General features: G+C 41.2%; 1 protein-coding gene across 7 annotated transcripts in view; it reads right to left on the reverse strand.

Annotated features, from left to right (window-relative positions):
• utrn (utrophin) overlaps window positions 1-12,172 on the reverse strand; it is a 198,788-nt gene that overhangs the window by 183,347 nt on the left and 3,269 nt on the right. For 3 of the 7 annotated variants that reach the window (XM_085372084.1, XM_085372082.1, XM_085372081.1), the window contains exon 1: window positions 2,528-2,614. The exons of 2 other annotated variants lie outside the window; for them this stretch is intronic. In XM_085372084.1, the coding sequence (XP_085228210.1) occupies window positions 2,528-2,609 (82 nt within the window). In that variant the 5' untranslated portion in view covers window positions 2,610-2,614. Of the gene's footprint in view, window positions 1-1,427; window positions 1,609-2,527; window positions 2,648-12,172 lie in introns of those variants that run through there. 2 more of the 7 variants (XM_085372085.1, XM_085372083.1) reach the window with 2 other exon arrangements.

Here is a 12,172-nt window from a genome sequence, read left to right on the forward strand (position 1 = left end):
TCCACGACAGCACCACACAGTAAACACACGGGAGCTCGGAGCTTTTCCAAACAGAGATATTTACAAAGTTTGCCACACCAGTGAGCAGCTGTTACCTCTAACTAATTCATACCCAGCAGCTAAAATCTTAGCCCAAGGTTTTCCCAGTTCGCCGTTTCAGCGAACGGCTTAAAATGCATGTTCGACCGATGAATGAGCATGGCTAACACGTCAACAATACAGCTCCTGCATTAGCTGAAGTGTCTGGAAAGGTAAATGAAAGAAAAACAACAAACTAGCATGAGTGTGGCTACACCAAAAATAATGAGACTGAATGCGTGCCTTTCTCAGGTCATTGGTGAAGCATTAAACTGAGCTCTTGGCTTGGCTGCTACACAGCTCACAAAAAAAAAAAAAAAAAAAAAAAAAAAAAAAGCATCACATGCTGAACTTCACCTTGATGGCTCCTTGGAAGAAGCCTTGGCTACGGACTGTCCTGTCAGGAGAGCACCACCCACGGTTGAATGAAAGGCGCTAATCCGTATACAGGAAATACACACAATCCTACAACAATCAAGCTCATACAAGGATACTGCTCAGTCTGACTCAAAGTGTGCTGGCAGACGTGTATTACTTTGAATCTGTAGGTTTAGAGGAATGAATAGAATTCCTATAATTTCCTATGCATTCCTCCTCCCTACCCCACTAGTCACTTGTCTAAGCTTGCCCCAGCCCATACAGCTTTGTTGACACTCTACCCTTGCCAAGATCTGGGAATTTGCAAGGAAAACACTCATAACGTCCAAATGGATTAACCCATATCCCCACTTACATTCTTCAAAACACCCCCATGGTCTGCAGAGGTGCGTGTAATTAGGGCTGAGCAGAAACAGTGAGGTGAGAGGGCACGGGGCTTTGGGGAAGTCAGGCCAGGGTGACGAATTTTGTTCAACAAGCCGGATCACCCCACACACGGCAGAGATTTAACAAGAGCAGTGTAAATCGCCTGTGCTGCTTGTAAAAGTGAGGGAAAGAGAAAAAATATAATAAATGCAGTGAAGGAATGTGAAGGAACTCGAACTGGTTTTAACTCCATATGCCCAATTTACAACAGTCCAAATATAGCTTGTATTTTTCTATGCTTGTTCAGATATGTTCAGTTTTTCAGTAGAAATAAAAAGAAATGTCCAAAAACTGACCTTTGGTAAACCCCACCAGTATCTTTGGCGCATTTAACAAAGTGCATGAGAGAAGAAAAACAGAAAAAAGACAGTTTGAGAAAACAAAATCTCTCGTTTCATGGCACACTCTCCTTTTAATCCAGCCACCCCATATCTTGCGCCTACACCTTGATCAGATTGCAAGAACACTAAAAATATGCACGATTTAAAACCAAGGTCCTAGCTGCCACCAAACTACAAGCGCGCACACCTGTCAAAAGTTCCTACCTCTAAGACTGAGTCCATGCTGAGCCATCTTTTACCAGAGGCCACCGTAATGCTCAACATAAGAACCAACAGAAGTCAAGTAAAGAGCCGGAGGAGATAGTCCAAGAGTATCTGCGCAAAGAAGAATTCGATATTCCTGCCTCCCTCTTCTTGTCTCTCCCATGTGTCTGTCACTCCTTGACCACAGAGAGAGGAACAGATCGCAAGAATGCAGCAACAGAGAGAAAAAGGAGAGGGGAGGGAAACAGGGACGCTGTCAGGGAAAGGGAAAGTGGTTGGAGCAGAGCGAAACAGGACAGGGCAAGCCAAGGGTAGGGAGTCATGATGCATCGTGTGATAGGGGGCGAACACAGATGAACGCTGTTCGGCACCATTCCAGCATGCGATGGGACAGAATGCAAGTTTGAGGAAAACAAAGGCAAAAATCGGCATGTCAGACAGAGATTGGCACACAAACATAGATGCAACACGGGATTATGGAGTAGGCGATGCGGTGGGGCAGAGGCGTTGACTTTCCTATCTGCATTTGCTGGAAGTCTACACAACTCAAACTAAGGTTGGAAAGGAATTCACAACCAACTTTAACACAACACAGAGGAGCTGGAGTGAAAGAAATGTAAACGCTTAACTCAATTATGTGTAAATGTTGGCAATCTTTACTCCAGTTTTATCAAGAGGTGGTGCAAGCTCTGCAGTGCAATTTGCAGAGCTTCGTGTAGTTACTTTTTCAGTAGAGTATGAGTGTTTTGTGGATGTGACAAAATGAGACATCACACTCTCTTCCATTGTGCAGATAAATCACAACACGACTGCTGATCAGCAGTCTTCTGCTGCGTGATGGTTGACTGGCTAGATAAGGAGCCATAAAACCCAGGGATGATCAACTATCTCATTCACACAAATAAAAAGTATGCACATCACGACTAAAATATGACAGAAAGAGAGAAGTTGTATAAAAATCACAAGGAGGAAAAGAAAAAGAATCGATCAATTGATCAAAGTCATGGGTAACGTTCACAATTACGCTCCTTCGGCTATGAAAAACAGAATCAATGCCGGTGTGTTTAGTCTGCTTTTTAGGTTAATCAAGACAAGCTTACCTAAATCGAGGCTACTTTCATGCTTTCCTTTTCTTCTGAAAAAGTTACGCTTTCTCCACGACATCCATTTACCCAAATTCATGACAGCAATACAGACCTTACAAATATATACACACACACACAATGGAGAAAAAGAAAAAGGAAAACAAGTAATCCGGAACAGGAAGACAAGGTAGTGGCAGCAGCGTTAGTGGTGGGAGAGTGAGTGAGTGAGAGAACAAGAAAAAAAAAGAAAAGAGAAAGAGGAAGTGGAGGTGTGACAGCATTCATCGATGACGCTGGGTGGGTTTATGTGGGGTGCCGGGTCGGGCACTCTGTCACGACATACAAATGTTCGCACACACAAGGCTGAGAAAAAACCACGAGTGAGAAAAACAGATCGTTAATTAAATAATTAATAGGTAAGTGAAAGGTTAGAGAGGTGTGTGTGTGTGTTGTACGCTTTGTGAAATCAGTTGATTCTCGCCTGCAAACACGATACTGCTGGAAACAACAGCTCTAATTCAAATAACCGCGACCCAGAATGAGCGTGCCTTAGCAGAACGGTTTAGGGTTAGGACAGCCACCTCTTTTGCCTTTGGTTTACATCAAAGTGAAGCAATCAGTGTCCCTGACTCTCAGAAAAACAGAACTGTTACAGCAGACTGAGTTAAAACTGAGACGTGGGTCCTGACATTCACCGAGGGTCTCAGCCGGGGCAGTGGAGCAGGGAACAGGGAAAAAGCCAGAGTCCATTTGCCCATTGATATATTTAGTCAATGAGGGCCAACTGAACAAACAGCTCTATTCCCACACAGAGAGAGTGAAAAAAAAAAGGAAAAAAAAGAGTAAGAGAGAGAAATGAGAGGGAGGGCAGAGGGTGAGGGCAAAAGAGAAAGTATATTTGTTTTGTTTTGTTTTTTGCTTTCCTTTCCTTAACAAAGAGGAAGTAGAAGAGGTGATTCCAGCTTGGTGACCAGCTTCCAGAGTCTGACTGAATTAAATCCACTTCCTTCCACAGGGAGCTGCGGCAGCTGGTCTGGTCACAACTCAGAGGAATGAAATGGTTCGGGTCAGGCTGGCTTTGGCAGTGAGTGAAGGAAGCAGACACCAAAAGGAACTTTCCACTAGGGTGCGTCAGTCAGAGACAGGCGTCCTCCCCCTGTCAGTCCATCCTTACACACCGTCCCCAGAGCATCATCAAGCTGCTTCACTGAAGCCATGCAAAAATGCCCCCCTCCCCCCTTAAATATGCACATAAACATCTCTCTCACGCTTTATATCCAAATATCACTTCTGACTAGAGACTGGAAGACATGAATGAAACCCTTTCATTCCACGTCTCACCACAAACAGTCCTAAGTTTACATGACAATCAAAGTTGATGGTTTCCTGGATGTCTGGTATTTGAGCTTCAGTAATTATTAGACAGAAAATTACTTATAAAACTTAATATAATTAACTCTTGCCATATATTAAGTCTAAATGTGTATGTGAACATAAAAGTCAAAAATGGCAAGTGAGACATAAAGTTAGATATGCAAAACATGCGTACATGCAGTTTTCCCTGGCTCAGCATCATAGCTAACACTAGAACTCCTTTCAATTATGAATAATACAAAGGACCTTATGAAATCTATATGCACAGAGATGAGACCGCCCATCAGCGATTCATCTACACACATCACCCTCTGGCATGGACAGTGCAGTCGCTCTGCAGCTTAATGCACAACTGTCACCCCAGTATTTTTACATTTACAGTAATCACACTAATAGATGTACAACCTTCTCAAATGATCTCAGAAGAATGCACACAAAGCATAAATCAATATAAACATCATATTTGGTGTTTCACACACAGTTTTGGAGGATTTCATGGACATGACATTGAGTTAACCACATCAAAGTGAGGTGAAAAGACATATTCATGCTTAATATCATGAAACGGTAACCCAGCTGTGCATTAATCCTGCCACCTGCCACATTCTGGCGTCATCCTGCATTTCAGCTGCTGCAGCCTACAGTGTCACCAGCGTACAGTGCAGCCCTCCGCTCTGCACTCCGGGGGTAGATAATCACAGGAAGACAGCAAAATGCTGATTGGATTTTATTTTGAGATTCAATTTAGCTTATATCCATAGTGTTGTGACTCACTGGCAAGAACAACAACACTGATTTAAATGTTTTCTATAAAGGAGAAGTACAAGTACTGCACTGTGTAAAGAGAAATGAAAGAAGGGTAAGAGTCGAGGTATGTTATAATCATTCCTTATTTATTAGGGGTGGGGGAAAAAATCGATACTGTGTAGTATCGTGATATTTTGTTTGCTAATAATGTATCGATACAGGGACAGCAGAAATCGATATTTTGTTACAAAAACATTTTCGTGGACTGGAACTGACTTCAGAGCATGTTGATCCTTTTTCTGAGCAAGAATCCTGACATTCCTTCACTGTCCAAATGTGTTTAACTTTTTTTTTGGCAGCAATAAACATGACAGTTTACTTATTTTAATTTAAGACATGTTTTATCTTAATTAAGCTTAAAACTTTTTTATTTAATGTAAAATTATATTTTGTTTTAATTTACTTTCAAATTCTTTAGTTGCTGAATGGGCTGCATAGTTTTCATAAATTGCATAGTTCAGAATAGCTATAATTGTACCAGATGGTTGCATTCAGTTAAGTTGGACTAGACTGTAATACAAACCGTTCAGTTTGTCAACAATAAAACTGACTGAAATGAGAGAAAGACTGAGTGTGAGACTTTGATATTAGATAAAATGAATATTGATAAAGTTTACCTTTATGTACAGAATTTGAATATTGCAAAATAATTTTAAAAAATTGCAATAATATCGTATCGTGCGTTAAGTATTGTGATAATATCGTATCGTGGGATTTATGGTGATTCCCACCTCTATTATTTATCCTGTTAATTTTCCATCATCTGGCATTAGTTCACCAACCCAACAATGTTTTGCCAGGTTCGCTTGTCTCCAAAATGTCTGTACACGTGGGTCAGACACAGACAGACTGAGACTACCTGATTGTGGCTGAGAAGTCCCATGTTAGCCAACTGCCTTGTCAAACTGGATTCTGAAACTATGGATTCTGAAACTATACAATCATTGAGCATGCAGTTCAGACAGATCACAAAATAAGCTCAACCAACAGCCATTCTCCGCTGACAGAAAATCCCCAAAAGAGACCTTCCGACTCTGCTGTCACTCTTTGATGTTGATGTGTTGCAGGAGTTAGGTGATGAAATGGTGCAATTAACTTTGTGTTTGTTTCCTCCAGCCTCCCTTCCTGATATTCCACATTGATTTCAGGTTTGTGAGCCTCTCCTGTCACGTGGCTTCTCTGGCTTTTTCTCTCTCTTTTAACCACAAACAGGTTCTTCTTTAACAATAATGTCTGTGTGATCGTTATATCTCAACACAACATCGCACATCATACACCAAGTTAAAATTGAATAACTAGGAAATCCAAACCTTTTACATGTTGGACCTTCACTTAAATCCACTCAAGTAGATTCCTTTGTTTACATCCTAGAACTTCATCAGCTCATTAGCACATGTATCATTGTAGTCAGTCCTTTCCATCTCTATTGAGCCTCTCTATGCAACGCTGGAAAAACAAAGTGGGTTGTTATGGATCTATGCTAGTTGCCAAATAACCATGCCACAACTTTATATAACATTTTTAGCATGATAACTAAATAGATCTGTATCATTTTATGCACCAAACAACAAAAATATTTAGTACTGTAGCAAGAAAGTAGGACTGATGCGATAGGTCAGAATGTAGAATAGACAACATAGATTGTAGCTGTAATGAGCTTAGGACAAGGGGTAAGAAAGGAGGAATGAAATGGGAAGTGCCTGCAGTGGAAAATAAGAAATCCACAGGAGGAGGGGAAAAAAGTGGTCTGTGAGTGTTTAACAACTGTAGGAACATTTAAGACTGATGATTTTCTGCCATTCCCAGTGTGGTCTTGAAGAGCTTGACATCTTGCCTGGGCGGGGTGTCTCAATGCTGCTCATGCACATGCACCAAAGAGGCAGAGTCCCACACACAACCACACCCAGGGGAGATGCTTTGGCCCAGGCCTTCATTCCCACATTTCCAGCCAGGACTTTGCAAAGTAAAGTTTCCTCCCATTTCCCAAGCAGCCAGATTAAGCTGCAATCAAAGACATTAACACAAACACAGAGAGGCTTGTGTGCCCATATAGAGTGAAGATACATCCAGCTGCGTGTTCCCTGTGGAAACTTCTTTCTCAAAGTGGAATAAACTCATGAAAACTCCCACTGACCCAAACAAGCCTGGGAGTCTCCAAAAAAGCAGAGGCAAAGAAACAATTCAGGTCATTACGTTGCATCAAGAGGCGGCACACAGTGAAAGCCTCTTTGTTTTGATTTGTATTCCATGCTACCCACACATGCAAACACACACCCATTATAAGCATTTTGCATGTATATCATTGCACTCACTGACAGCTTGAAAATCTGTTTTTAAAGTAACAGCAAAGCTATGAAACAATAACAAATGAGAATAACAACAACTCCGGATCGTCTCAGTGTTTCACCCAGTTACTCTTGAACACAGGCACGCACAGAACAGCTGAAATACTGAGTACACCCAGCTCCAAGAAGCCAAGGCCCGAATTAAGGATCTGTGACATGTAGCTGAGCGAGTATGGTGACAAAACACACCCTCTACACCACCCATTTGGTGACATTCACATTCTCTTGTTGAAAACACAAATATGTCTTACATTGTGTCACACCCAAAGGTAAGCAGATGATCCAGTCTGTGGCTCATCGCACATATAAAGCTGATGGTTAAGCTTCCCATTTCAACCAGTCAATTACTTTTTCCTCATATCTTTCATGTGACACATATTGCACAAAGCACGTACCAAAACAAAGTGTGGGAACCAAGTAGGATAGACTCCGTCAGCTAATTTCAAAACACTACACTACACAACATTTCAAGGCACCCACCAGCTCTTAAAATATATTGTCTGGGACTTATACAGATACTGTTATGGATCATACGAAATCAATACTGATGAGTGGAGAGCAGAACAAAGAGCAGAAACAATAGAGAACAACAAGGCCAGGTCAGGTACTGACTCAGGTTTAGAGCAGGCTCCTCCACAGAGCTCTCAAGTGACAAATAAGGATCGGGTGATTGTTTCTCACCTCATTACCGTGTGATGTTAAACAACAGCCGCTAACCCTGTGAGTGATATATGACCTTTAACATTTGTATGCACTCAGGAATGGAAAGAAGAAAAGCACACGCACAGACAGGATGTAAAGGCAGGACTTTAGCGGTTATAAGGTAATCCAGCTGTAACTGTGTCAAGTAGTGTGTCTAACCATCCTCTTATCCCATTCAGAACTGATTTGCAATGTGGCAAACCACAAAATTAGCACTTTACCATATACAGTACAGCCTACAGGTCAGATGGAGGGCAGCAGCTAGTGATTTATTTATTTTAATTATAGGGGACTTATTACCCTAAATTCCAGCTTTAAATTCTTGGACTTTGTTAGAGTAGTTTTGTATGATGCATCGTTTAACATAATCCTTATTTACAATTTCAGCCACTCAGTTCATGCTGTGTGAAACATGGCCAACCTTTCTCCTGATTGGTTGTCCATCATGAACAGAAGATTTGTGTGCTAATAGCCAGAGCTGTGTGCCTGGGATTAACAATAGCCCCTCTTACTGACATCATGCTAATCCAAGAAAAGACAAAACTCTGGAAAGTGTTAAGAGCAATCAGAAGCCTGACCTGTTTGCTCCCCACCTTTCTTTCACATGTGAGGTATGTATGCATGCATGCAAGTATGCATTCATTCATTTTCTTAACTGCTTACTCATCTTCAACTGGTGAGCGGACTCGAGCCTATCGTAGCTGAATGGCAGCAACAGGGTTGTGCAGAAGGACAATGGTGTCAGACATGGTCAAAGTTAACGATGACAGCTCGCCAATCAAGGCGACTTTTAGCCAATTTCCCCATTGATGTGTTAAATTTATGTTGTCATTGTGCTGAGATTTGTGATAAATTCAATCTGTGAAGCACTAGGTTTCACATCGTACCTCAACACATAACCAAAACTTGCAACGCAGATGTTTCCAGGCATGCACAAGTTGGTACCCAAACTTCTCTGCACTTTGAAGTTGGTGTGTGTGTCTGTTTATGTGGATAGCGGCTAAGAGATCCATCATGATCGTCATCTAACGAGAACAAACAAGAGGAGGATATTTCTGACTACTGCTGGATTGATTTTTAAATCTGAGTGTAATATGACCACATCTGCAGAGATCCAAGAGATGCCATTTCATCTTCCTCCACTGGGTGTTTTTGTCTGTGAGAAACTCGGCTGTGTTGGGGAGGGGAGGGTAAAGACTGCAGTAGAATCAAGTGAGATTTTAAGTAGAAGGAACCAGGATGAATTTGTAGAACTGGAGTTTCAAGTTAAACTCCAGTTCCACAAATTAAGCTATGTGTTTAAGCCATACATCTTTACATTATGGAAAAAGAAGAGTATTACCACAAGGTAGGCTCCTCTGCAATGACTGAGCCTGATCCTAGTATCCAGTCTTCTAATGACTTTCACACTGAACTGAGATGATACAATGCAAATACATTACTTTGCACTAGTATAATTACATTAAAATAAATGAAATTAACATGTTAACATAAAAATATGAGCTTATTTTTTTAAACAAGGTTGTTAGCTCCCGAACAAATGCCACATAAGTTTGGCTCTCCTGTTTCCAGGAAACTCTAAACTTTTCTCTATAACCTTCGGGAAATCAGCTTCATACAGACAAACATGTAATCTTAACCTTTTCAATTCCACTTCCTGCTCTTTTGCCTCTCTTTTCTTCACACTCCAAAGTGTGTTGATGCTGCAACATTAACATCTCTTTCTGCTGTTCAAAAGTTAACGCAGATGGAATTACCTTGCGGCCACCTTCTGCAATCAATACACCGTTCTCAATAAGCTTTTCTTTTAAAATAGAAAAAACTTCATCCTTTTGGAGAGTCTAGAGCAATCAATGCCAAAATGCTCTGCCACTTCCCAGTGCTCTTTTTTTGTAAGCAGTTAACAACTGTTCACTGGGAGTTTGAAAAAACTCATGTGCAGATGCCATGTCCACACAAAAATAGTGTAAAATATACTGTACACACTTCTGGGACTGGACCACAGAATATAACTGATAGAATAAAAAACAGTTATTGATACAAAATTGTTGTACAACACTAGGTTAACAATTACTGGTATGAAACACCCAGCAGTAAGGCACACTCTTCCCTTACTAGCTACCTAACCAAAAGAAACTTACTACATACACTAGACCGTAGTCTTCATGCATTTGGTGGTGGGTGTTTTAAACACACAGCACGGTAACTGATGACAAACCGACTAGCTGCCAACTTTGGCAACAAATTGGCAACAAAAAGACAAGGCTTAGCTTGTTCAATTAGTTTATTTAACAAAGAAATACTTAAACGTGAGATGAGTAATCGCACATATCAGTGATGAAATGCCCAGCATGGATGCTTGTAAAGGTAGGTGCAATATGTTGTAAAAAGAGGCATGTAACAAAAATACTACACGTTGGCAAGCAGCCTCCCGGATTCTCTCTCTCTCTGTCTGAGTGAGTGAGTGAGTGAGTGAGTGAGTGAGTTGGTTTTATATACTCCTGTCACTCCCACCTCTCAGGTGCAGCTGGATATGTAACAATCTAACCCAGGGCTGCAGGAAGGGAAAACACAACAGTGCCAAATGAAGTGCTACCAAGCCATTATATGTTTCATTATTTTGATCCCACTGTCATTTATTATTTTACTAATAAATACACTTACTGTAAACTATTCATTGTTGTATATTCAAGTTATTTTACTCTAAGATGGAAGAAGTTCGATCAGTGCATCCCTAGCAGATACATTACCTGCTCTGTCAGCTTTAACCTCCACCCCATTTCCTCTGTTTTCTTTCCTCCTTGATCCACTGTAAGCTTGGATAGTAACCTGACACACTGAACCACCTCCCCTCGCCCCTCCAGAGACACTAATGTGCATTTGTCTGTGAAACGGAGTGACTATATAGCTAGTTCATAGGAAACTTGGTAACACACATACACACCCCTGCTCCAACCTACACTGCAGTGAGATCTCAGTCAAGCACCAAATGGAAAACGAGCCAGCTGAAATAACGAACGTGCTCACTCTCTCTGCAAGATCAGGACGCCTGGCGCTAACTTTGTGACAGTCACTAAGCGTGACAAAAAACAGAGTTTACCGTTTGAGCGCGCGCTCTGCTGTTGGCTATGAATTCTCCAACCTTTCAAACATGCCCACATGGTGGCCGGCATGGAGATTAACAAGTGCGCTAATGCTTGTCTTCACAGCTGCAAAAACATCCCTCCACCTGCTCACCACACACACACACACAGACGCACACACACTCACCTGCTTGTCACTCTCTTCTAATACCCCATGTTTCAGCTCTGTGTAGACTTTTTCTCATGATGACAGAAACCACATGAAACAAACCCAGTTTTGGGTGGGTGTCTAAGGATCACTGTTAACAATCAGCCTCACTAGTTTATAACATGGTGAAAGAAAGAAGACTTTATAGTGATCGGGGTAGACCACATGATATTTTATCAGCGTTTAGCTTGAAGCCATTTCCCAGATTTGCCTTGGTTTCAAAGCAAGCGCGTACTCTCTGAATTCTAAAACAGAACAGCTAATTTCTGTCATATTTATCCACCAACTACAAACACACACCACAAATTTCCATCGTCAAAGAGAAGATAAGAACCACTTGTGCCGAGGCTCCCAGGTTACCTCGACATACATGTGAGCGGCCGTATTTTCTAAGTTGCGTTTTTTTGTGCAGCTATGCTACGTGCTAAATTTTCCCCTCGTTGCCATAAAAGAAAACATTACTTTTAGGGTTGCTAGGGAAACCTGAATCTTTGTGAGAAAAGCATTGTGGTCTGGAGACAAGCATTATAAATTACAAACTCCATCGGCACAGTGGAATTCCTGGCATGGAATCCACCAGTGCTGTGAGGCTGGGTGGGTGAGGCTGGGTGGGTGAGGAAAGCTGGCATGAGAACTGGCCTCTTTTTACTGTATTTAACAAGTTTACAGCAGGAATTGGGAGTTAGAAGGGGGGAGGGCTATGGTGAAACCCAGAACACAGGCTTTAAATATATTTATATGTGTTCTTTTTTATAGGAACATTAAAGTAGAAACATTCCAAGGCCGAAGCTCCTACTTACCAATGACCTAAAATAGGTCAAGTAACACTTTAGCCTAACATATAGCAGGGTAATCCTATTACCAATATCAGTGTGTTAAAATAACAATTGAAAGACACTGTTTTTTTCCCCACTTCTTCATATTATTAATTCCATTTTTGACACTGAATTTTTTTAGTACAACAGGGGTCAACCTCATTTATATCAACAGCCACATAAAGCCCAATTTCATTTTAAGAGGGCCAGACCAGTAAGGCTACTGCCTAATAACCTATTGAAAATACCCAAAACATTTTCCCCTTACCGTCAGTCTAAAGCAGTTTGACTACACATTTAATCCTGAGATGTTTTATAAAAGAAAC

This window comes from Diplotaxodon limnothrissa, linkage group LG15 (assembly GCF_057381915.1).
Source record: "Diplotaxodon limnothrissa isolate DT_005_m linkage group LG15, D_limnothrissa_male_GT1.1, whole genome shotgun sequence".
Classification (NCBI taxonomy): Eukaryota; Metazoa; Chordata; class Actinopteri; order Cichliformes; family Cichlidae; genus Diplotaxodon; species Diplotaxodon limnothrissa.